Genomic DNA, 27,551 nt, shown 5'->3' with positions numbered 1-27,551 from the left:
TTACATCATCCTAGATGACCTCACCAGGGCTGTGATGCCGCCCCGGCTATTTTGTCAACTCCAAAGCACCTGTCACTCTGGACACAGTGGCGCACTCATAGGCTCCTCGGACTAAACCCCCCCTGGCCCTTATTTTTCTGCAGCCAATTGGCAAGCGAGTGTTTTATACTCTGTCCTCCTCATTTGGTGTTTACTCTACTGGGGAGCGTCCGTCAACGACCCCGAGAGCGGCCATTGGTGCTCGTAAACGTCAATAAAGCGGACTCCGCTCTCTGATTGGTCGGCTCCTCGTGGGGGCGGGTTTAATTCTTCGGTTGACGTTGTTGTTGTAAGTGGTGGAGAAATTACTTTGTCGCTGGTGGTCCGGTTTGGGATTTTACGCTTAGTTCCACCTACGAAGATGCTAAAAAGTTAGGAATTGTTGGTCTCGGAAACGTATACGATGTCCAGAAGCTGTTACTTGCAGGGAAACTACATGGGACGATGAGAAAAACATCTGCGAGGCCGCTGAAGGTAAGCAGTAAAGGGATACTCTATGCTGCTAGCATCAGCGTTAGCCAGCGTTAGCTGCTGATTAGCCAGGCTTGAAGTAGCCACTTGCTAGCCAAACGTTACGGTTCGGTGTACTTATTAAAAAATGAAAAACACTTTGTTTGTAACGAGCAGCCGTGCACGAGTATTGCGTTTTCCCCCAATGGGATGATTAAATAGTGTATTACGTAAAAAAAATAAAGTTATTGGGCTGAGTGCAAACGGTGATGAACCCCCATGCTTTTGAACGCCTCAAATGCGTTTATGTAAGCATGTGTATTGTTCGTTGATATTTTGTTACAAAGAAGAGTCGTAGCCATAGTAGCTGGCTCGGAGTCAAACATTTATATCAAGCCATCATCAGAAGCATTGATTTTCATTTATTCATCGTGGCAGGCAGGCAGGTTGTGTCAGTGCAATTGGATGCTTATCATTACATTAGCTTTATGAGCTGTCAATTGTAGCTGTGCAGTTTAAACATTGCATTTTAAAGTTGTGCTCAATGGGAGATTATTTCTATATGACCCTTTTATATCAGGTGTGTTTTGCCTTTGGATTTAACTTATAGTCTATGAGCTAGCTTTCAAAGAGCTGGCAGTCACGATCCAGATAATCTGAGCCCGGTTTTTTATTTAAGGTGCATGTGTGATGTAACATTTACTTAAAGCAGCAGCTCAGAGGAAACTGTTAAGAGTTTAACTTTCCTCACTCACTCACTCACGTGTATTTCCTCAACATCTCACTAAAAACGACTTGTTTTCTTTTGAGTCCCAGCAGTGAGAGGCATGTCATCCCAAACCTGCCTGCCAGATATGTGTGACAAAAAAGCCTGAGCTAAGTGGTCGTTGGGTTCACTTCTCCCTCCTCGTTGGGTTATTTGCCGTCATTTCCAACATCACCACGATGAGAGAGGGTTGCATTACACTTTGCCTTGAATTATTCAGGTTCTTGTGTTTGTGGGCTCTTTTGTTTTGCCAGGGACAACCGGGACAGACTGTGAAAAGTATGTTAGAGGCACAAGGTCTTTGCTTCACTTGACCTACGGGGACTGTTTATGTTGTTAGAAAGCCATATCCTGTTGGAAACACACCCAGCAGAAAGTAGGAACCTCATCTTACAAGGTTGATGGAATTTCAAGAAGCTACATGGGCTAGGAAATACATCCAACAGTCCCACCTGTGCTCAAAGCGTCTTGTAGCTCTGCAGGGCGATGTTTATAATGCATGACACACAAAACTGCCCGACAGCTGGAAAGAAGATTGTCGATCGCTATCAGCGAGGAGAGTTAGAATGAACTACCAGCTTAATGCAGTCAGCTATGTGTTTATTTGGACTGGGATGAAATATCGATACAGCAAGATATCGTATTGCTTCCTCTTCTGATAGGATTATTGATACACTCGTGCCATTGTAGATATTTTTATTAAAACATGCAGGTGCTCTAAAAAGATTTCCCTGACAATTTGACTTACCAGAGTCACTACTTTATAACTCCCTTGTGGTGTAAACTTAGCGAGCCATAGTTTCATCCTTCCTTTAAACATTTAAAGTCCAGAACTGTTCTGCTTTCTGCCACTTAATGGCTATTTTACGTTGGAATGATGGCAAGCTGCAGACTGTGTTTGTGATAAAGGGGCACCAAGTTAAGACTCTGTGCACTTCATGTCATATTTTATAAAACTGACAGCACAATGCAGGGAAAAAATACATAATTCCTGCACTTTGCCCTCTAAGGGGTATTTTGCATTCCTCAGTCAAACATCATGATGTATCATTAGGTGATTGTCTTATAATATACTGATTAACACAGAATCGCTGTATTGTCGTGATACTATCGTTATCATGGGCAACATATCCTGAAACGTATCACGAGTTACTCTGTTATTCCCACCGAGGGTTGCAACCATATGATATTTCCACAGAACAATAACCATCTCAGAAATTATCACGGTTTCACGGTGTACGCTATTACATGAATATTATTACTATCATCAGTCTGAAAGACCCTTTAGGAATGAAAACATACGTTTTATTTGGGTTGAAAAAAATGATTTATTATAATTTCACACAATATCATGTCTTATCAAACATGAAACTTGATATACATTTGAAATACATGTATTCTGATAACACAAATAAGAACCAATATCATGGATAAGAAAATGTAAATGGTTTTGTTTTTAACCACATTATATCTTGAAACAGTATATTGCTGCAACCCCTTTCCCACTCCTAGTTTTGCATTATTGTATCTCTGTGGATGATGAATCTATTAAAGTTGTGGTTGTGGGATCCACCATGCACTGTGACTTGAAGATGAAAAAGATTTTCAAACCCTGATGCACTCTGCGAGGGTGTGTGAGGTTGCACCGTCAGGCTTCATTGTGCACGTCCTCAACACTTCAAGGAACATATTGAAGCGTACAGCAGCACATAGAGCACCTCGGGCAAGCAGTTTAGGTTGGGTGTAGCATCCTTCCCTGTGCAATTCAGATGCCAAACTGGCAGAGTGTAACAGGAAAAATATCACGAGATAAGTTCTCTAACCACTCAACACGACAGAGACACAGTTTAGCTTCTTGGTAAGTAATTACACAATAAGAGCCAGTTTGTCAATGCTTGAATGACTCTACCGGTCAATGCACAAAACAGCCAGTAGATACATCCACTCACAGCCTGCCTCCAGTGGTACAGAACAAGGCAGAATATGGTTTAAATTCTTTGTTCACCGAGTCATTGCAATTTGATTTTTCTTTCGAACCGCTTGAGTTTTGTTGATCCAAATGAAAATGTGTGGCTTGCAGTTTGCAAGCTTATCATACATGCAGAGATCTCCCACAGTATTCAAATGAGCTGCGGTAAGCATTTCACTGTAGCCTCATTTGAAAACGATACAGAGGAGATGACACGGATGGCGAGAGTGGAAATGTTTTCGCTGTTACGTTAAATGATCAGTAATGTGTAGACACTTGAAATGTCTGTGGGAAAGAGCTTTCATTTTAAAGCTGCAAGACCGGGTGGCGATGCTGTATTCCAGTTTTGCTGTGACACATAGCAAAGTCATAGGATTACACAATTGAGGGTAGAGCAGTAAAGAACACGTGCGAGTCTCAGTTTGTAGTGTTACAGTGCTCGTAGTTAGTTTAACTTGTTTGTCTTTCTGGTGGGAAACTTACTCTGGAGTAGTACTTCTCTCAGAGGTTTCGTGTTACTATCTTTACCATCTTTCATATCCTTAATGTCTTTCACATGGACCTTACTTACTGTTTTTGCACTGGACGGCTGTGGCTGTTATGACTGCCTTGGCGAATATAGAGTTACACAGGGTAACCATGCCGCTTGAGTAACCCAGAGGGTATGAAAATTTAAATTCGTCTCTCGCTGGGCTCCCCCAAACAGCTGCTCACTAAGTGTGTGTATGCGTGTGTGTGTGTGCATCAGGGCTCCAGTGTCAGTTTCAGAGCCGGGCCCATTTGGCCGTGGAGGTATTCCCATAGGATCTCTCAAACACGGTCAGATTAATAAGTAAGTAGATGAGTGCTTCTTCGGGTTAGTAGGACAAACACACGACTTTTGTGTCAAGTGTACATCTTCCGCTCAATTTTGCAGCTGAGAGGGCAATAAAGCAAGAGATTAGCCCAGCACCTGCTTCTTTTAGTACAGTGTGCAGGTTTAATTGTAAAGTCAAGATGTAGAAATGACATATCATAAATCTCACATCCATACAGCATCTGTGATCTTATCTCTACGTTGCTCTGTTAAAAAAGACAGGAACAGATGTGACACGAAATAGAAAACTACCTTCAACCCCACGCTGCCACAGTGAGACGGGGATCAATAGGTGGCTTGTCTCCGAGAGGCCGCTGCGTCCAGACAGCAACTCATAAAACTCTTTGGAGCCCCACCCTCCCCAGCATGGCTGGTTGCCTGCCAGTCTTGTGACACAGCAGCCAGCCAGTGCCCAGGGCTGTTTGTGTCAGGGTGGAGAGACCTAGAACTGAGGCATCTACCTGGGTGCCAGCAGCTGCTTGACTGTGAACAGCATGTTGTGGACAGTGTGCCTTCACTGAATGCTCTGGGATTATATTTAGATAACTCACAGAGTTGTTATACAAGAGAAGTGACTGTAAAGTAGGGTAGAATGGTTATATGAGTGAAGATATAGCCTTATTTACCAGCCGAGCAGCCATAATCCCATACAGCGTGAGATGCCACTCCCACAAGAGAAGCCATGGTAATGAGAGCCTGCTGTATCAGTTACTTTATGCTCTGCACCTTTTCCTCCTCTATGTGCTGCACAGGGTGGGGGAATTAATGATTATACTTGCCGCCAGCATAGTTTTATCTGCCCTGACAGAAATGTTGGCAAATCTTGTCCTACAGCTGTTAATGTAACATTACTGCGTCATCAAACAGTCTCAAAGTCGTTAAATTATTGTGGTTAAATGGATGTGTTTGTCGTCTGTTGTGTCTGTCACATCTTCTTTACCATTATGTTAAATAATTTTGCCAGTTTTGATCAATGCACCTGCAGGAGGAGTAGTAGGGGATTCGCCTTAAAGGTGACATATTATGCTCATTTCTGCTTGTTGACATGGTTCCTTGATGTCTAAATGGAATGATAGTAACATGCTTTGGTCGAAAAAACCGAAGGATTGAGCACAGCAGGGGTGTTTACACACCAGTTTCACAGCCCTGTTATAAGCGGCTGGTTTGAGTGCCTTTCCCTTTTATGCTAATGAGCTACTGCGTGCGCCGCCCACCTCTTCCTGCCGGGCGGAAGACGTGAGGACGGCATCGCGTGACCATGGCAACGAGCTATACACATTTGCGAAGCAACTTTTCTGTGTCCATGCCTGCATATAACTGATAGTAGCACAGCAGACATGTAGCAGCTAACCCCTGTCTCTGGCTCCAAAACAAAGTAGTGATTGCTTTACTGCAGGTAACGTGCAGGTCACTGTCCTTTAGCACAACATGCTAATGAATTGTAGCTCACCGTCCGCGAACAACCGAGACATTTCACCCCGTCTCCTCTGCTTGTTCACGGCCGAGCAGTGGTTCACCGGCCGGTTAGAAGCGATAAAATCTCTATCCTAATTCATTTTCTCAATTCACTGTCATGTTTTAAAAGTGCTAATATGACAAATTAACGTTTGGTAACATTAACATTATCGTGAATACTACGGCCAGTAAGCCCAACGTCGATAACTTCGCGTTAGTTCAGCCTCATATTTACATCGACGGTTAGCGTTAGCGTTAGCATTAGCGTTAGCGTTAGATCATGTGCTAAACGGCCAAAGTAACACAAACTACACTGTTTTTTAAATACTTACAGTTCCATCATTGACAGTGGGTATGGATCCATCTTTTAAGGGACAATCTTGTTGCCAGTCCAGCGTCCAGTCCTGACCCTGGTTGCTGAAGCAGTCCGGCGTGAAGTGACTGGCACAGACGTAACACTTTTACTCACTGAAGCTGGGACGTTTCCCTGATAAATAAAATGTAGCCGCTTCGCTCTGATATCCTCTTTGGTAGGGAGGCCATGTAGCGAAACAGGAGGATCCATGCATCCGACGACAGAGCAGCAGTGCTCGGCTTTCGGGTTGTACATGGTAGCGGTCAGGCTGTCGCGTACAAGTTAAGCAAGAACGAGAAAAATGGCGGATCCTCGTCCAGGTAGCTGGCCAAGTGTGGGAGGAGATAGCCAGCGCCAGGACTGGAGTATGCAAAAGACCGGATTGTGACGTCACAATCCGGTCGAAATCCAAACGGCTCGTTTAGAGACCCAATCCCTGACTCCAGTAGTTTACGAAATATTGACTTAGTTGTCGAAAAATCATGCTTAAGGGGTGGGGAGGCACTCCGGATACGCAAATATACATACTAAAGCAAGGAAAAAGTGAGTTTTGCATAATATGTCCCCTTTAAATAATATCACAATATTGCAGGGTAGCTTTTGGATAAAAATATTTTAGTGATAAGATCAAGTGCAGCTCTCTGGTGGCTCTCTGTTGGATCTGTGTTTACATCTAAAGCCCTTCCACACTTTATAAGTTGCTATCTTATAAGGTAGCAATGTCGTTTGCTTTGCAATGCTTGTTGCTACTGCGTGTAATCATACAGTAAGTGAAATGGCACGCTGTTATCACATGAATGATAAGACATGACACACGTCTAACCTGCAGAGGATTTGTCCTCTTTGGACGTGTGTTAGTTTGTAACACACTGCTTTGAAGATCAATTCGTCAATCTGCTGTTTGCAGAACCTCTCTTATAGCTGACAAATTAATTGAATCCAACCTAATATGGCCCAATTTTGTAGTAAAGTTTCTTCAAAGTCCAAGTATTTTTTTTTATAAGAAAGGAAACTACAGGAAACAACTGGCAGCTAGTGGATTTGTAAGTCAACAGAGGCTCTAGAGGAGGGTTAGATTGGATTGTATTGGAGCCTGTCAAAGTGGCTATAGCTGGCGAATTTATCAACGGTACCAACCGAAATCTGCAAACATTTGTTTAGGGGGTTAGTTCAAAGCCTTATAGCAGATTAATAATGAGCTGTAGATGCAATTTCAGCTTGTGGACCAAAGTGTAGTTTCCTGTGTGGACTAGAAGACATCAGTCCCTTCCCTCCCGCCCTGCCCTGTTGATCCAGGACAGCAGGAGTAATCCCACACACAGCCCTGATGAGGAGCCTGTCACCCAGGATGACATCACACAGGGAGTGACGTGAAGTCGCCCTGCTGTGTACAGGGCCTGGCCTGCAGCACGTGGGGATTCACATGAGCATTAGTGCTGCCCGCCTGCAGAGGCGGGTGCTTGTTCAGCCACTGGCTTTAGATCTAGCAGGGCTTGGTTGGCTTCACATTCAGGCTGATTTAGCATGGGTAAATCTTGAACATTTGAATTAGTCCCATTTTGCAGCACGGTTCTTGCAGTTGTAGCTCCATTTTGTTTCTAATATTCAAGCCTTTTTCTATCTGGCTGCAGTCTTATTTTTTATTTTTTTTTGCAGGAGAGGAGCAGATGAAGTAAATTCAAAAACAGAACAGCGTGAGGTTCAAATTAGCGTCTAAGAAATGTCTCATATTCCTCAAGGGTTAATATGCAAATGAAAGCAGTAGTCATCTCGCTTGCCTTCTAAATGTGAATTATGTAATAACCAGCACATTGTTTGTACACCAAGCAAAAAGGATATTTTGGCATCAGTGCCAACCCAGAGACATTTCTTGTTGCCAGTGGAAGAGAACAATGTGAGAGGTTAGGTTTTTTTTTTTGCTTGTGTCCTTTTTCAGTCTGGCTTACACAACTTTGACACAAAACTACTTAAATTAATTTGTTTGTGTGTGTTTATGATATTCATTTTGTTACAACATAGACATAAGTAGGGCTGCATGATATCGTAAAAAATCATGTTGTGATTATTTTGACGTATTACGATTGACTGCTTCACGATGAGAGGTATTGATCATTTTTGTACCATGATTTTCATTTTCACTGAAAAACTACTAAAATCCTGATGGTTTGACATTTGTTGGGGTTTGCCAACACTTTTCTTACATCACACATTGTCGCACATTTGACCTTTATCAAAAAATTGTAGCTTCAGCGATATAGATATTGCACTTGGGCATATTGTTATTTTGATAATATTTCCATTAATTTAGCAGCCCGACTGCATGACAAAGCTTTCCAGAACTGAACTGAAGTCTTGTGGTTTTACATCTGAGAAAAAAACACTTCATAGATGGTTTTTAAGCATCTGGCTTTAATGTCACACTAAACTGTTTGACATGTGTGGCCCTAGTGGGAATCCTGTAGTATTTTTAGAACATGTTTTAATTATTTTAATCATCTTAGTTAGTACTGTAGAGTCATAGCATATTTTGTGATTCACTGTTGAGCTTCCCTAGTCTTTGCTAATAAAAAGGTGGGCAGTGTTCAGATGGATGCAGAGGCTTGTGTTTCTTCACAAAGGCTAAAAATCGATAAAGAGTCCGCCTGGGTTGAATGAGGACTTCTCACCCACAGAGTCTGGAGTTTAGGTTGGCAGCTTTCTGGAATACTGAAACCAATGCATAATGTCCACCAAGTAAAACAGTGCATCCATCTACATCCCTGCTGCTGCTGTCATCCAGAGGCAGAACTTGGTTTTTCAGTACGTGCTCTGCAGCAGTCGCTCTGAATGTTTTGAGTTTTCTTTTTGTGCACACCGTCTCAAAAACAGCAATGCACTGATGGCAGATTAGCTTCCACTTCCCTCGCTCGCTGTGAGGATCAAATATCCTCATTACATTTTCTGCTGTTTCAGGTGTTCACCACACTGACACTGTGCACAATGTAATGCGGTCTCTGTGTGGAATGTGGGAATGCCACTTACGGTCCCCTATAGCCATCTCCACAGTAGCCTGCTTCATGTGGCTGTTAATTAGCACTCCTTGACTGGTGATTACTGGGCCTGACTGCAGTGACATGCCCCGGGCACAGACTATGAACCTCAGAGGCTGACTTTAATGGGCTGCCTAATAAACCATTGCGACAGATAGACGGAAAGGAAGAAAATATAGCTAAGATTTACAGCAAGTGGTGGACGATGTGGGGTCTTACTGTGAGCTGTCTTGAGCTGAATCATAGGGACTATAGAGACGAGAAATCCCAAAACTTCTCTTCTCAAATGAGACACATCCTGTTTAAGAGGAAAACATGTAGATAGGCCTCTTTATTTATTCAACAAAAAGTTATTGCCTTCTTGAGAAGTAGACATCTGTTTATGGGATAAAGTTTTGTCCTGTAGTTGAATTCTCAAAAAGCTTTTTGTCCTTTTTAAAATGTGAACTTGTCGTGCCAGGCAGCGACATGCTGTACAGTATTTAAAGGAACTGAGTGAATTCGGAGGTCTCTGCTACATGCGCTGCTACACGATGACATCAGCTCTCAGACACTTGATAAACACTTGCTGCTCAGAATACTGCCCATTTCAGTTGGCTGGACTTGGCTGTTATTACTTTGCTCCGGTGAATATCAGCAAGAGTCCACATTAGGCTGAAGGAAACCACTATGAATCATCTATTATGTCGTCCATGGACTTGGAGACCTTTTGTCTGAAGCCATGTCCCATTTTCCTGAACCAAATTTACACCTTGTCACCTGAATAGTCGCCACACTGGAGCCTGTGTGCCCGTCAGCTCGATCCTCACTTGAACCCATCCTGAGTGTAAAAGGGTGCCCGCCCAGCTCTGCTTGTGTTCAGAACAGTGTGGCCTCCAGGATGTCGTTGTCTTTTTGCTCATTAAATTAGGTTTAAATTGGGCGGGTACTTGGATGTCAAGCTTTAAGAGAGCAGTTGATGTCACCAACATATGATCATCTTAAATTAAGACATTAAGCACTTACCGGGGCGTTTTGTTCCTGACGGTGTTTAAATGTTTGTTGTCGGCTGTTTTTTGAACTCGGCACAGTGCAGAGCTTCTTTGTTCAAACTGTGATTATGAACATTATTTTTAGACTATGTGAAACAGGATGTTGCTCTAATTCGAGCAACTCAGAGATTAGGTGGCAATTCTCTGTTTGCATTCGTATTGTAGTTGTGCTTACACAGTTGCTATTGCTCTAATTTAGATACAGATAAGGATAAGGATAGATGTAAGGGGAGGCAGTCTAGTGTCTTTAGGAAATTAAGAGGCTGATTATTAGCCGATAGTGGGAACCAACATGCATTTGCAGTAAAAAATGAAAATCTTGTCAGAAATTAGAATAAACAGTGACAGAATCTAACTAAATAAAGTTTACTCAGGTACAATTTGAGGTACTTCTACTTTACTTGAGTATTTCCTAGTTTTTTCTGCTACTTTATACTTCTACTCCACTACATTATGGAGGTAAATATTATACTTTTACTCCACTACATTAATTTGATATCTTTGATTACTAGTTACCAGACAGACGACTCAAATCATTCAGTCCAATTCACAAGCAAGTCCCAAGTCATCTAGTCCAATCTGTCTGTTATTAATATTTTGGTCAGTTTATCTAACCTGTTCAGATACTATGACAGAGAATTGATTGTGTATTATAATCGATGTTTATTTATACATGTAATCAAACAAAAACTTTATTTAAGCTTATTTATTTCTTAATTTCTTCTCAATCAAAACAGTATTTCCTCCCCATCACTTTTAAACAGTGAAATACTGATAGATAAGACGAGTCATGCCAAGTCACAAGTCTTTTTAACTTCCAATTCTAGGCCCATAATCAGTCGGTCTCTATCCTGAACAGTATTTAAAATAGATCTAAACCACTGTGAATGTCGTTCTTTCTTATTCCTCATGTTGCATGGGTTCTGTGAACTATTTTTAGATCAGATGAACTTTATTCAGTTGCAGTGGCTCAGTTATAAAGTTCAAAGCCACTGCAATCTGAGGTTAACACATCTTGTGGCTCGATACACTCCAAACAATAAAACCATGCTCAAGTTCATGATGTGTAAGTAGATCTTGTTGTCCCCACCTTATTTTGCCTTGAGCTCTCATGGAAAGAAAAAAGGCTGGTTGCTGAGTTCACATGGATCGGGTTTGGATGTGTCTGAGCCAGCATGCGCGATAGGGAGGCCGGGAGAGGGAAGTCAGACCTGGCAAATTTTTGTGTGATGACTGGACAGCTTTTGGACTGGACCAGCTCGAGTGGCATGGCCTCCGAGAGGGCAGGCGCGGTGTGGAATCTCTGACATCAGCTGTGTGTGCATTCGGGCTGGTGTTGTCTTACGCATTACACACACAGACGCCCACAGCTGGTGGTCAAGGCTTCATCAGGGTTGGAATGTGCATGCTACATGTTTTACACTGCAAAAATGTTATCCGTTAGCATAATAATCATATACTTCAGGAATTTTCTGAAACGTGTTTTGATTTCCTTGTAGGGAGGCAAGGAAATCTTTTCCTATGTTCTTGGGTTTCTGAATCCCCACTTGTTTGTGAGTTCTTGATAAGCTTGACATTTCTTACAGTGTAGGCCGAGACAAGTGGTGAAATATAATTAATATCCTTATTTGGGAAGATGATGACCAGGTCCTTTTCTGCAGTCACATCAGCTCCACTAAAGACAAATGCTTTTGTTGATTCACATTTAGAGCATTTTTTCAGCTAATGGACTTGAATTGGTCCACTGGTTCTTATAATTCACATGTCAACAATAGCTCTGCGGATGTTCTGCTTTGCTGCAGCTCAGTGGGTTTTATTGGTTTTTCTCCGATGACCGTATTACTGGTTTATTTCCTTTTGTCCAGGGAAATGGTCACACTCCAATTTACTGTATTGATTTCTGAGATGTTAACCAATAGGAAGTGGAAACATCAGTCCCCTCCCTCAGTCCCATCTGCTCGGCTGAGCGGGTGAATTAGTGAGGCAGCAGTTTACAAGCAGAACATGAGGTAATGGCTAGCAATGACAAGCTAGCAGAATCTGTGTTTGTGTTGTTTGCGTTTTCCTTTTATTACTTAAGGGTGAATCTTTGGTCCAAGGATGGGAAATATATTTGTATTGTATCGTTTTTGTGATATGTGACTTTATATTATTTTAGATTTTGGATTTCATTATATTGTGATATGTCATAAATGTTGTCTTTTTCTGGTTTTAAAGGCTGCATTAAAGTAAAGTGATTATTATTTTATGAACTTACCAGACTGTTCTAGTTGTTCTAATACTTTCTTTTACCCATTTAGTCATTATATTCACATTATTACTGATGATTATTTGCCATTTTATATATATTATGTATCATGATATACCCTAAAAATATCGTACTTTTATTTAAGGACATATCACCTAGCCCTACTTTGGTCTTTCTCCTCTATAAATAACGTATTAGTTAAAAGAGCTTCTATAAACGAATTTATTCTAACTTCAAGAAAGGTGGAAGAGCATCACTTTGCATTGAAACCCTCTCTCTTCAGGGGTCTCGTATACACCCATGGTATTTACAGTTCACTAGTTATCATGTGCTTTAGCATAATGCAGGCCCTTGGAAATGAATGTGCTTACATTGAAATGTTAATATGATGCATCCAGTTGCCCTTGAAGACAACTGATGTTGCAGAAAATGACTATATAGGCTGAGATACCCTCTGCTTTGTCTTCACAGGCAGAGCAATTCTTCTATGCTGTAACGGGTGGGTTTTTTTTATCTATGTTGTTTTGTCAACACAACTGCAAGCATTGCCCAGCCCTATAGAATAATATTATGCTTTTCCAAGCAAGGATTTTGCCCTGTTGTGCATTTCCTTTTCCAAGGCTATAGGGTCTCCAGATAAGCCCTTTCTTTCTGTAAACCCTGTGCTTTCTATGCATCCTTTAGCAGAGATTCACTCTGCATAGTACATGTGCAGCGGAGCCATTGTACTGCTCCGTTCAGCTGAGAGAAACTTTGGAAGAACTGGGTAAAGGGCTTGGTGTTCCTCCATTCCTCAGCCAGGCAGCGATCAGCCTCCTTCCCAGCTGTAGCTCTCATGTTATATAATGAGTCAGTGTAGGCTGACTGGGCTCAGTCGGTAACCAGATTACAGCACTCCACTGATAAAGACAGCTGAAGGACAGCCATCTCACCACACCTTTGTTTTTCTTCCTCTTCTGGTTTTCCTCAGTCTTGAAGTGTTTGCTGTGATTGATTGTTCACAGCTAACCCAGCCCTATTTCTAGCACATTTAAACTCACACCTCACTGAGGAAGCTCTGTGGTTTTAAGGACAATAAGCTACGCCTATCATAGACATGTAGAGCACTTTCTTAGACAAGAAACTGTCTGACAACTCTGACAGCATAAGCGTGCATCAATCATGTCCAGGTCTGAGTACTAAAACCCGGTATTAAACAGGCCTTGCAGCTCCAACCTTACTGGTAATGTTTGGTATTGAAGAAATTAAGAAAAGAAATTTCCTATTTATTTAGACTATGTAAACATTATCTCGCACCTTTCGTCTCACTAACTTTACAGTAAGATTAAGACATTCATCTGTGGTGCATTTTTGCTATTCCCAATCCTGAAGAGGGATCGCTCTCTTTCTGAGCTTGTCGTCTATTCAAGGGGCAGCGGCCAGCTTTCACACAGTGAACCTCCTCTAGTGACAAACATAGAGAGAACTAAACACTCAAAAGTCTGGTTTCACTTCACTAGAGATGATGCTGACACTCCTTGTTGCCACAACTGCAACAAGTCTTTTGCATGTAAGGGTGGAAATGAGCAATCTTTCCAAATAAAATGCGAAGAAATACAGAATTTTCCACTGCCTTGCTTGTACAGTAGCTCATCTCTTGTTGCCCCATTCACCTCATGTATATTGTGATTGCTAGCAGGCAAGAGCCCATACAGAATTAGCTTAATTATACAAACATTATAGACATTGCAGTTTATTCTGCTTTAAATATGGTTTAATTTGTATCACATTATGGTTTACAGTAGTGATTTGTTCAAAGCATTGCTGATTCTGTTCTTGATTTGTTTTTTCTCCTAAAAAAGGTCACAAAGAACTGATGAGATTACCATTAAAATACCAAATCCATTCGCAGTATAAGTAAGAAACAGGGATCGACCTATATGGTCTTTTTGGGGCCAATATGGACACCAATCATTAGTAATCAAGGGGACGAGAGCCAATATTTGAAACCGATATACGTTTGCAATAAATTTAAAATCTTGGTGTCAAAATTTAGAAAAACAGTGATAGAATGTTACTACAATTTACTAATTATTATACTTCCAGTCCTACATTTATCTGAAACTTTAGTTACAAGTTACTTTGCAGATTCAGATTATTTAGTGTTGATTGGCTATAATCAAAATTCAGTGCATCCATTGTAATAGTAGCAGTGCTGAACAAATCTTAAAGGCCAGAGAATACTGGACTCTTGAGGTTGATGCTGATTTTTGAGATTTTAATAAGTCTGATAACATGCAACAGATAGTACTTATTTTAGCGAAAGGACGTTAATAAAACAACCAGTCTTGATAGTTATTCCTTATTTGTTTTTAAAGCAGTGTGACCAAGATACATATGAAGCAGGGTGTTTAATTTTAACATCCTTTGAGACACTGTTTCTGAATTATTCTTTATCTGTCCTACAATATGTTGTTACTTATTGGCACACGTATCCACTGATACAATATATCTGCAGTTAATATGGTTGAGAAATTGGCCTTGATCTAGCTGTCAGTGCTCATTGTTCTGTCCGAAGGTTGGAAAGCTTTGCTTTCTATCCCACCATCACTCTAGACCAGAGATGGAGCACTGGCCACACTTATCATTCCTGCTAGAACTCCCACCAGCCCTGTTACCTCCCTTGTTTGCTGACTTAGTGTCCTTTATCTCATTATCTATTACTCATATTGTTTTGCAAGGCTGAGAGGGTGTGTTTCATTCGCTGAGATCACAGGAAATGTTCTGTGATTGAGCTAAAATAGAACTTAGACATTCATAGACGTGGTTATTCATTATGTCGTGACCATTAAAGGGAAACAGAACAACTCAGTCATCCTCATTTGGTGACGTCTTGCCACGAACTGGGCTGATGATAAAATAACTCTCAGGCTCGGGTTGTTGTTAAGCCTCCATTCTGATGTAATGTACTCCTCTTGTTCTTTGACCTCAGCTCTTTTACCTCTTAATTGTAACGCAAAGCTCATATTTCACACGAAGAGTTAACCTTAGTGAGCCAAGGGTGGTGAATCTTCCATTCCAGACATAACAGTCCATGACCCCGTTTCCCTTGTTCACAGAGACCTACTGTAGGTATACATAGCTTAGTTTAATAGGCATGTGGTGAAGCGGGTTGAGTGAAAGGAACAACCCGTGATCCACATGTAAATAAAAGTCTAACTTCTTTACCATAATTCAAAACACAGAATTGGAAAACGCAAATTCAAAACACAGAATATCACGGTTGCCTGTTTACATCTGCGATCTCCGTAAGTACAAGACTGTTATTCTCAGTTATTGACAGACAAAATGCTCAGGTTACTTCGATATCTCAAACTTTTTCAGGTCACAGTGAACTGTGAGTCACAGAACTTAGAGCGTCTTCAACTTCTGTAATGTGATTCATTTCCGAGTGAAACAGAATATGTGGTCGGAGTTTGGTTACAAGTGGGATTTAAATCAAATCCAGACTTTATTGAATCACTGGACTTTATTGAATCACTGGAAAATGATTGCATTGCATAGTGAGCACAGCGCGATACAGGGTGGTAGAGACGTACAGAGCTACGGAGCTGAAGGACCATCGACCTTCATCCACACCTCTCCAGAATTAATAAATCAGACCTAAACCAAATGCTGTGTAAATGTAAACAACATTTTTTTTAAGCTGAAACCAAAACACACCTCAGGCTAAGATACTGCTCTTCCAACACTAGCCAGCGAGTTTCAGCTCATTGTGCAGCTGTTATCTGTGTGTTAACTGTTTTGATTCACTCACACTGCTCTGATAGTGTTGTTTTTGGCAGCAGCAGGCAGGTGTTTTCATCGAAAAAGCTCCACTGCACACTACCTGCCCAGCCCCGAATAGCAGACAGACACACTTAGCAACTAGCTGGTGAACACGAGGGATAATTTTGCAGCCAAACAATCAGATGATTTCCCACAGGAGTTCATGTAAATCAAAACAGAGCAGGGAGAGAGTGAATATTAGACTTGCTTTAATCATGTGTACACAAACACGACTCCAAATGGATGATAATGTTGCTCTGTAACTGCTGGATGTGCAAAAAAGAAACAGTTTACTAGCAAGTTCACCATATTACTGTATGGTGATGATGACAATGTTGTGTTCACATATACCAAGTTGGCAAAAGTACACACAGTCTTTGCTCAAGTAGAAGTACAAATACTTGTGTGTAAAAAAAAAAAAAAAAAAAAAAGTAAAAGTACAGATTCAACGTCTTTACTCAAGTAAAAGTAATAGATTACTGGCTCTGAAATGTATTCAAAGTGTAAAGGATTTGTAGGATTTGTCTGAGCTGTTCCTAAACGCACCAGAGAGATATTTGATTGTTGAGTCTCATTTCCAGGACATCAAATAGCCACATTTTGGGTTGGTAAAGCATCCAGAGTACAGCAACAAACTGAGACAATAAGAAAATCCAGGCAGAGGACTGCAGGGATTCTGCAGATACGACACACACACACCTTTTCTCCCCATTCCAGTCTCTCACAATCTCTGCCGTGCGTGATGTGCACTGATAGGTTGAAATCAGTCTTGTGATGTTAGGAAGGCGGCGTGCAATGATGCAAAATGAAAATAATCGATTATTCCCCTCAAATGCATTAAAACTGAAGTAATATGCCTGTTTTGAAAATGTAAGGACAAGAAAGTACAGATACTTGTGTTAAAATGTAGGCAGTAAAAGTAAAAAGTACACTAACAGAGTATTTGTACTTTGTTACTTCTCACCTCTGTACAGTATATACCCCTTTAACAGTGCCCCCCCTCGTCAAATGACTCTGCACAGGTATTTAAAGAAGCGAGATGTCTCACTCCTTAGCAACTTCTATTATCACCTCTAGAAAACAATGGGTGTAATTCAAGATGTTATTAGGACTTTTTAATACACTATCTAACATCTTCTGCATGTCGTCTGATGACACTACTACTCCCTGTTTTCCAGTGCGTGCATGATGACGAAAGTGTAACACGAGAGACAGAGTGAGAGAGAAAACAAACACAAAAAAAAAAAAAAAGGCAAACTTGTCTTCCTGCAATGTGAAGAAGTGAAACGCCTATTTTTAGCGGGTTTACGAGATAAAAAAAAAACGGCATATAAGCACTAACTTTGTTTCTTCTGCCCACAACTGGCCAAAAACAGATCAGTTGTTACAGGCTGAATAATGCATGAAGATATTTCATTCCAACTTTTATGGCCAAAAAGATGGTAGATATTATATTAAATTAGGATATTCAAAGGATTCAGTTTATTGTATCGTGTATGTAAATGGTAGGTTACCACAGCTCCTCTTGAAAAGGATATAGTTCTTGGTGTTCTCGCAATTTAGGTCATGCCAAATTGAGTGGACCTTGCTTGAGTAACCTACATAGTGAAGCATGACAAAGCATTTAGAGCAGCAGCAGCAGCATCTTTTGCACGCAGTAGGCTAAAGGCTTTGTCTTTCCGTCTTGCCCTTTTGTGTGTCATACGTTTTATTGTTCGTTTCTCTCCTTACGTTCCTTATCTTGGTTTGCTGTAAACAGTAGGTAAGGGCCTCACCCCTGGCTGATAACGACACAGTGTACCAACACTGCTAAATGCTTTCTAGCTAACAACAAAGACAACAGTTTTAATTTATCACCCTTCTTATGAGTATTGTGCTTATTTCTTTTGGCTTAATGTTGGTTGATGTCACTGAACTGCCATTTAGTTTTTGATAAAGAAAAATCAGACATGTGGACAGTGATTCAGATGTCTGGAAACAGGCTTTATTTTGCAGATCATGTCTAAAATTGTCTTGTTGGTGTTTCTGCTGCTTGGTTACATAGCTGTTTCACCATTTGGCTGGTGGCTTTTTACACATCTCTTTTTATCACAAGTGTCTCCTTCTTCTTTCCTACATCATTAGGAAGTGATTGCCATTTTTAGCTAAGTCTACACACTGCAGTTTGCACTTGTCTTTTCTGTCGAGCTAGAGAGTCGGGGTTGTTGAAGAGAATGATGCCAGTTCAGCTGCTCATTGTTAAACAGTAGAAGATGGTGTCTGTATTCAGCTGTTTCTCCTGGTGTGAATGAAGGTAGCGTCTCAAATGTGAGGGGATGCCTTCCATAGGAAGTGTAGAAAAATGTCCCCTTCATAAATGATCTGAAGGCAAGCAAAACAAACCTGTGTCCCTAGTCCCAGCAGTAAATTGACCCTCTCAGCCCACCGAGGGCTGACGCAGTGGGCTGTGGTGACCTCTCGGTCTCTCTCAGTGATCCAGGCCATTCTCCCAGCCCTCAGCTCAGCACCCACGTGTTGTCAGCAGCTCCTGTTACGTAAGCCCTCCTGCCAGACAAAAGCTCAGCCATCCCAGACACAAATCACTGACTGCCCCATGTTGGCAGCAGCGCTGTTAATGTTAGCCAGTAATCCACACAAGGGTCTTTCTTGAATTTTTTTTTTTTTTGCTGATTGCTAAATGGAAAATTTTGGTATCTCAATGTGTCCTTTCCATTAGATAGCTTTAGCATTAGCATTGAACATCTGCTTTAGTGTTAATTTATGAACTCTAGCCCCTGTCAATGTTGTGATAATGACATTTCAAGAGGTAATATCTGACTTTTTGGTCAGGTTTCTCATTTGATGAAGTCGATCAACATGTAGCCTCCCATACCTTTAATGTTTTTAGTGTCATTTAACTGTTTCATTGCTCTGTCTTATTGACTGTCGGTTCTGACATGTCCACCAGTGCTTAAGCCTGTCTCGTGTCTTTTGTTTTGATTTGCAATTTAAAAACAATACTGTCTGTTCACCTTTAGTTAGCTATCTGTCTGTCTGTCTGTCTGTCTGTTAGGGTTGTACAATTAATCTACAATATATAATACATAATTATAATGAAGTACTTTAGTGCTGCAGAAATGTCATGGCCGACGAATCTTGTTCTCCAGATGTAAGAAAACATGTTTGTTTGTTACAGGCTCGAGCCCGGCTGATGTATCTGACCTATCACAGATCTAACCGGCATTTATGTTGTAAATGTCGGCTTCAGTGAAAACTTCTGAGTTTAGAAAAGTTTTCAATGCAGATAAAGATGCTTGGGATGATTTCTAATTATTACATTTTGAGTGATGATAACTGTTTCACTGCACTGCTGTCATTTTAGACAATTAAAGCTTTTGTTAATCTGTTAAATATCCTGCCCCCGTGGCAAAATGTTTGATAACCAACTTCGAGGGATCACTGCAAAATATGGGTGTATATTGACTGATATATCAATACCGGAATGTTTTACTTCCAAATATCAGTATTGCAACTGGCACTAAAAATGGCGTATTGGTCGGGCTGTAGTGCAGACCCCAACGAATGTCAAATCATCATTATTTTAATATTTTTTTCAATGAAAATGGAAATTATAATGCAAAAATTGATCATTCCTACTATCATTCCTGTCAATTATACCACAATAAAATAATAGCAGTATGTTTTTTTTTACCATATTATGCAAAAGGTTGCATCATTTTTAATTAAAAATTGGTTGAATGCATCGTCGAGCAGAACACTATGCAACTCAAAACAAACACACCCACAGTGTTGTGTGACCAACAGGTGCACACTGCGTACCGCTAGCATGCTAAATGCTAAAAGGCTCATGGTAGATCTGACCTAGGAGTTTACTTTCACCTTCAGTGAGATGTGTGAAGCCTTTCTGCTGTTTTTGATAATAATCCCTGTCACAGTTGTGACTGCAGAGTGCTCACTGTGTTTTAATGTTTACACGGCTGCACACATGCAAAACTTTAGGTGGTTTGTCTCCTCTCTTATGAGTTTAAAAACTTAGAGGAGCAGGAGCAGAGAGGCTGAGTGGACTGGTTATATTACACGATGAGAATGATCAAGCAAAGATGTTGAACTTGAAGCAGATTGTGGAGGACTCCTCAGTGCTCAAGGCTCAAATACAATTATTTTCTTATACTCCCTATGTCCCCTCCAATTTCCCTTGTAATGCAGCAACATTAGTCAGAGAACATTTTAACTGACCTGATTTTTACTTTTATCTATTTATACAAAAGTAGTTTTACTTAAACTTGAATTAAATTTCTTTAAAGTAAAATATTCTAGCAATCTTTGAATCCCTGACCAAGACATAGCAACAACCTTCCTTAATAATGCCTGACTCAATCAGACTTGATAATATGCTCTCAAATCTGATCCAGTAAATAAATGTAAAGTAATAGCTCTTCACTGTCCATATGAGATTGATTTAAAACTATTTTAAAAAAAGATTCACGCTTTGATGATGTAATAGTATATGTCTTGTGAGACGCAATCTGCAAGTATACTTGCCATTTCTCAGAAATAAATGTTTTATAAGTGTTTCTGAAGGAGATCCATGTGACATTACATCTAATGCATCAGTGTGGGTTCACAGGAATGGCTGATGTTACAGGCCCAGAGTGACAACAGCCAGCCTTTTGTTAGTCTGTGTTGGTACTTTCTGTCCTCAGCCCTTCACTTTTATCGCCCCTTTCACCGTTTTTTTTTCTTTCTGGCTGTCAGTGTGATGCACTGCGTCACACAAGCCTCCTGCATTGAACTCATTCATACAAGACTGGTGTCACAAGTTAATGTCTCATTGTAAATGTTCAGAGCAGTCTGCACCTGTTTCATTCTTCACGCCATTGTGAAATCAAACTACAGAATTCCATCACATGATTACTGAAAAGGTTAGTTACAGTTTTACTTCTGCACTAACGCTCTCTGCTCGGTCATACTCTGTGTTCTGTCAGTTTAGGAAGGAGAGTTTAATGTTTAACTCTCATCTCCTCATATTATTAATCCCTAATGTTGGGGCATTCCTTCAGACCAAACTCACTACCTGCAGGTATGATGTAGGCAGACGTGCTGTTTACTTCAAGGAGACTTGTTATGCTTCTTTATTTTTTCCTTTCCTTCAGTGTTTATGTATGTTCTTTTGCATGTAAACGAACTTGAAAGTGAAAAAGGTTAAAGTCCGCACCAACAGAAACTCCTCTCTCCCAAAGAAAACGTTGCTCCTGAAACGCCTCGTCAGTAGTCCCGCCTTTAATTCCATGACTTTGTGACATCACACTAACACCAATGTCGCACATTTGCTTAATGTATGCCTGGCATCGTTATTGGCATGTAAGAATTGATTTAGCACAGCTGCTTTGTTGTTGTTAGCTGTGCTGGCTCAGGCATGTTTGAGCTGACCAATCAGAGCAGAGTGGGTATTCAGGAGGAGGGGCCTTAAAGAGACTTAAACAGCGTTTCAGACAGAGAGTGCAGCACCGGTCAGTATGAGAAAACTGATGTGTTTTTTGTAAACCTATTCTAATAAAATTATGAGTCCCAATAGCTTGCTATAACTACAAACCTAAAAAAAAAAAAAAAGAGCTGATAAACTGACAAATAAGTACAGCCAAAACCTCCTCTAATATTGGAGGAAGGGGGAAATGTGAAAATAAAAAAATGCAACTAGACACAGGCAAGACTCCATGTTGGATCTCCATATTAAAAATATAATAAACCCATTACACAAACTGAACATCTGAATTGATGACGGGGTGATTTCTGCAATGCTGTGTAAAGAGGAACTTTGCTCCTACATACATCTAATACCTTACACGTGTCCACCAAAATCATCCAACCTGCGTCCGACCCGGACAAGGGTCACAAAGGTCAAATGACTCAGGTTGACTGTTTAGATCACTCTCCCATGTGACTGCTGCGCTGCTGTTATTTGGTAGGCTCTGGCAAAAAAGAAAATGCAGGTCAGTCTGATACAAAAGTTGATCCTGGCTCAGCTTTTACTGCAGTGCAGCACAGTCAACGCTAGTGCAGTGTGTAAACAAACATGTAAAAGTCCTCATATTACGGGTAAGAAAATGATTGCTGCCTTGAAAACTTTCTACTAAATTGGGAAATTTTGCCTTTTAAAGGAGTAAAGTTTTTTTTTTTTTAGTCTGATAACAAACTGGACTTCCTGGACTGGTTTTTATTACATCTTCTTACTGGTACCTATAGCAACACGCTCACGCCAGCTCAGTCCCTGGTGTTTTTTGATGCAGTACTATTATCGACAGAACACGGTCTCCCCCACACCTCTGTGTTAGTCTGAATGGGGTGTGCGCCTGCGGTTTTTAAATGTTTAACAGGCCTTCGTCTCACATCTCTGAAGTTGTTGTGTTTGTGTTCAGTAGGCCTGAATATGGCAGAATGTTAGGAGACCCTGCAGAGGAGGCTGCTGAATGCCTGGCTTTGCAGGGAATGCGCTAGAAATACTCTGCTGGCTGAGAAAGGCCTTTTGTACTGAAGTCTGTTCCTCCCCTGCGCGCCTCTGTGGCTTTTACTGTAATAATGATGAGAAACCGAGGGAGGTAGGGAGAGAGCGTGAAGCGAGTGAAGGATGGAGAGGTGTAAGAAGAGTAAACTCGTGACTCATCAGGCGCAGTGGAAAAGGGTTCACTGAGTCAGAGATGAGGCAGGAACATTGGGTGGTGGATGAGCCATGGGACGGGCGGGAATAGATGACTGTAGGTAGATTTTTAAAAAAAAAAGTCAGTCAGAACTGGATCAGGCAGTTTATGAACTTCAAAGACAGCATAATGACTGGATAATTTTACTATTGTACACAGCAATTTTGTCATTACGTTACTCGTAGAAAATTGTCATTATTCATGTGCTAACTGCTTGTTTGTTTCTGTTTTTAAGTCACTAAGTAAATGATAATAATGCTCCATGTTGCTGAGATTCGCTTTTAGTATAGCAGCTAGGGTTGTAACGATACCGATGCTAGTAGTATATTATATACATAACTTTGCTGGGACATAAAAACTGCATTTATAGAATGATCAGTCAAATTGGATATAAACTGCGTAAAAAGTTCAGTGACAAGTTTGCACGACAACACAATAGGCTGATATGCTTCCTGGTTTGGCTGTGATACAGCAGATGATTGGCTTTTCGGGGGAAGGGGTGGAATATGTCAAATAATCACCATCTCTGGACTTACGGACTTATCCATTCAAAATGTTTTAAGTGTTTTGTCTCCTCTCCTAGAAGGTCTCTGGTATTAGTGAGTGTGCAAGTCTTCACTGATCAAATACCATGTAAACGGGGCCCTGCTACTTCCCACCTGTATACACTTTCACAGATGTTTTACTGCAAGAATAGCCAATATTCAATTATTCATAAATGGCAAGTGACATGTGAGAAAACTGTGACTTCAGTTGTGACTTTCAATCTAGATAATGAAAGAAAGTTCTATGGCATTCTTTCTCTGTATGAATTTGGTCATGTTTTACAGAGGATTTAACCTGAGCCAGGCCTTAAAACAATGCTAGCATTCAGGTAACATCCATACAGGGTTAGTAGTAAACATCTGTTAAAAAATAAAATTGGTACTTGTATTAGCCGGTACGCAAGTTCATGTTTCTGAATCTGTATTGGGAAGGAAAACCGGTATCTGAACGTCTCTAATTACAGCCCTAAGATGAAAGATTTAACTTGATTTTTGACCTGCACTGATCAGCAGGGTTTATTTTTTACCAGATGTTTGAAACACTTACACTTCATACTTACCCAGCAAAGTGCTGGGTAAGTATGTGGACGGGAAGGACAAATGCCACAGACTGTCTGAATGTGGTTCAAAGCCCTGCTGATGAAGTGAATGTACGCTCAGAGAATCTTTCCCGGTGAAATAGAGGCTTTTAGCTTCAGCTTGGCCCCCTCAGTACATCTTTTTAGTCAGTGCGACTTTGATTCCTGCCTTTTGTCTGGCAGTGCATTGATTGCCCTCTACATCCCTTGTGTCAACGGCTCATTGATGCTGACTCTTTTTTTTTTTTTTTGCTCTCGGTCTTGATAATGTTTCTGTATTGATTTCAGTGCCCAACTGATGCAGGTCCTTGAGGCTTGCCATGAAATTGAAGAGTAAAATTGTCTTAATTGATTTCAAAGGGGCCTCTTCGAAGGAGCACTGTTTCCTCCTTTCACACTGCTCACAAGATGTGACCTTAAAATGTATGAGGCATTAAGGACATTAAGGTCCACTTATCTACCTATAAAATACATATTTTTCTATACTGTTATCTGTATCTAAAACAAAAATCAAGATTTCTCCAGCACAAAAACAGGCAAATATTGACATTTGATACCAGTTCTTGATATTTTATCTATCTCCAAATGATTCAGAGCGAAAGCAAACTCTATCTTGGCTCCATGTTTAACACTTCACACAAATGACTTCCCTTCTCTTCCACATGGTTTAAGTGTTATAAGGTTTCTGCTCAGACCCTCCATGATCTGTTTCTCTGGCAGAAAAATAGTCTGTTTACATATTCAACAGGTCACATCTGAAGGCGGTGTTGAAGCACATTGGTCCCAAGTCAAGATTTTGAAATAGACGCGTTTTAAGTAATGCATCCTGATGACTTTTCTGATTACATAACAGCTAATTACAAAGTGCTCACAGAAACAGGATGAAGTTGCCCACATGATAAACATCTTAAGTTGAACATCAGTTTGTCAAACCTGTTTGCAGCCACAGCTGTTGTCTTGGGTGGGACAGGTGACGCCAAAGGTGTCAAGTTAAAGCAACCAAGTCACAACAGGAGTTCATTATATCCGTATGCTTTTCATTCACTGTTTCAAGCTCTAACTCTTCTTTCATCTCTTGTAAGCTATTGTTACTTCCCCTTATTTAGTGTATTCCTGCAAATTTAATCTCATTTTATCTCTCTTCTCTTTTCAGGTGTGGCTGGTAGAGTAACACAAGGTAGAGGACTGGACCCCCTCCCCCCCATCCCCTGGCTGTCCTGTCACGGAGAGCAGAGTCCGTGTTTGTTTTTCTTTTTTCTTTTTTTTTTTTCTGTCCAGAAACAACCCGCAAACTTGTGAATTCATGATCACATGACCGTGGATATGGACGCAGTCCTGTCCGACTTTGTCCGTTCCACTGGAGCTGAACCAGGATTGGCCAGAGATCTGCTAGAGGGTGAGTCTCAGAGTATTTATGTGTTTATAGTTGTCTTAGTCACCGCTGTCCTTGTGGGATGATATGTTTGATGTAATTGACACATTGTAAACTCCAATCATTCTTTATCAGATGAAGTTAAACTTTATGAGCTTCCACCTTTTATATGATTAAGAAAGAAAGGGTTAGGCTGGAGAGTTAACTTGACAGTTGGTGATGTTATGACCACTGTTCTAGTCAGTGCTTCTGGCTTGTTAATGGTAATTAGACTATCATACACTAACAGAAGGAAGGTATAGCTGGAGTCAACAGGGCTCCTGTTGCCTAGCAGCAGCACAAGTTGCAGATAAGAATATGGGTTAAAAATGTAATGCAATGCAGTGAACAGCAGCAAGCCAGCGAGCCGAGACGTGCTCCAAATTCTGATATTTACTCGAGTGCAGGAATGTGCCAGTGGCCTTTACATAAGATAAGACAGCCTTTGGTTGCACCGACTCGTGGTAAATATTTAAACTCATTAGAGGAGGTGTCATCTGCTCGACATAGAAACAGGATTCAGATTGTCAACGCTGGACTTCGTGGCTCAAACGGATGTTCCTGTCCTTTCTCTCTTGTCTGTAGGCAAGAACTGGGATTTCACCGCTGCCCTCAGTGACTTTGAGCAGCTACGACAGGTGCATGCTGGGAACCTGACGTATTCGTTCGCTGAAGACAGGACGTATCTGCCTCCAGAAAAGGAGATGGCGAGGGTAGGGCGGCCTGTACTCCACCGCCAAGATGAGGTGGTGCAAGGTGAGGCCAACAGCAAACTTGTGTTTTTCTGTTGCATAACACAATTTAACTGGTAGATATGCCTTAAAGGGCTGACTTGACTGTTAACTGTTTTCTTCACTTCCTCTGTCATTGTCTTTCAGCAGCTACAGAAAAGCGTCTGTCGAGGGGCATTTCCCACGCCAGTTCAACCATCGTGTCCTTGGCCCGCTCTCATGTCTCAAGCACTGGAGGAACCAGTAGTGAGCCACTTCTGGACACGCCCCTGTGCACTTTCCAACTACCAGACCTCACCGTGTACCGGGACGACTTCCGGGGCTTCATCGAGAGGGACCTTATCGAGCAGTCGATGATGGTGGCCTTGGAACATGCCGGTGAGAATAACCACCAACCAGGGCCCGTTAATTTAGTCAAGCCTAATCCAATATATAACTTGATAGCCCTGTATCAGTCTTAATTGTAAACTACCTTTGACTGCCTACACATAGTTGTACTCACGAATTGTACTCACTTATACATATCAGTTACCTAAATACACCTGACTTTCTTTTCATCAAGATCCATGCATTACTCTTTGAGAAATTAACAAAAATGTTGAAAAACACCCTGTCTCTAAAGATAGTGATACAAAATTACTGGATCCGTCCCTTTATCTGAATCCACCCTGTAAGTTAATGGAGTCTCCTCCACCCAAGTTTTTGTTCAGTAGCTCCTGTGTAATCCTGCTGACACACAAACAAATAAATGGTCACGGGTGAAAACATAACTTCCTTAGTGGATTACAATTTCCCAGATCCCAAAGTGATGTCTTCAGGTTTCTTCTTTTGTCCAACCAACAGTCCGAAACTCAAAGACTCTTCATTCACTGTCATAATTAACAAAGAAAAGCAGCAAATCCTCACATTTAAGAAGCAAATGTTTGATATTTTTGCTTGAAAAATGACTCAAACAATTAATGGATTATCAGACTAGTTGGGATTAACTTTCTTTTGCTGGAGTGATTAATCTAGTAACCGACTGTAGAAAACTGTTGCAACACGAACCCACATGTGAGACTGTTAGATTTGCATGCAGGGATCCTGTTTAAATCACAGCCGTAACAGTTTATAACCACAATGCAGAAACGGCAGACATCATAATCAGACAAGTTTACATAACAGTTAAGCCTAATTGTACACATAAAATTGAGAATTTCACAATCAGCCATATTTTTTGATGCATTCAAATGAAGATGTGTACAGCCAAGTGTAAATTAATTTAAGGAATTTAGATTTTAATTTCCCATAGGCCTTTTTCAGGGAAGACATTTTGACACATCACAGAAGGAAAGTAGTAGCACGGGGATGCATAATAAATTTAATGATAGCTCAATTTCATTTCGCTGTTTTGGGTGTCAGGGTTTTGGTATTGTGCATGCTGGCTCACTGTCACACTGTCACGGCCGACTGTGAATAGAACTGAGCTATTGTTATTATTGATCACACATGTGCTTTTGCTACTAAGACAAGTAAAAATATCTGCTGTAATAAAGGCCTGTAGGGGAAAACATGACTGCTGATATAAAAGCAGAACTTTATAAAAT

General features: G+C 40.8%; 1 protein-coding gene across 2 annotated transcripts in view; it reads left to right on the top strand.

Moving 5' to 3' along the window:
- The first annotated feature begins 363 nt into the window (after positions 1 to 363).
- otud7b (OTU deubiquitinase 7B) overlaps positions 364 to 27,551 on the top strand; it is a 40,831-nt gene continuing 13,643 nt past the window's right edge. The window contains exons 1-4 of one of the 2 annotated variants that reach the window (XM_073485247.1): positions 364 to 513; positions 24,977 to 25,219; positions 25,820 to 25,990; positions 26,116 to 26,343. In XM_073485247.1, the coding sequence (XP_073341348.1) occupies positions 25,135 to 25,219; positions 25,820 to 25,990; positions 26,116 to 26,343 (484 nt within the window). In that variant the 5' untranslated portion in view covers positions 364 to 513; positions 24,977 to 25,134. Of the gene's footprint in view, positions 514 to 24,976; positions 25,220 to 25,819; positions 25,991 to 26,112; positions 26,344 to 27,551 lie in introns of both variants that reach the window. The other variant, XM_073485245.1, reaches the window with a different exon arrangement.

The sequence above is a fragment of the Pagrus major genome, chromosome 17 (assembly GCF_040436345.1).
Source record: "Pagrus major chromosome 17, Pma_NU_1.0".
In the NCBI taxonomy this organism is placed as follows: Eukaryota; Metazoa; Chordata; class Actinopteri; order Spariformes; family Sparidae; genus Pagrus; species Pagrus major.
This window is presented reverse-complemented; position numbering and strand designations above follow the sequence as displayed.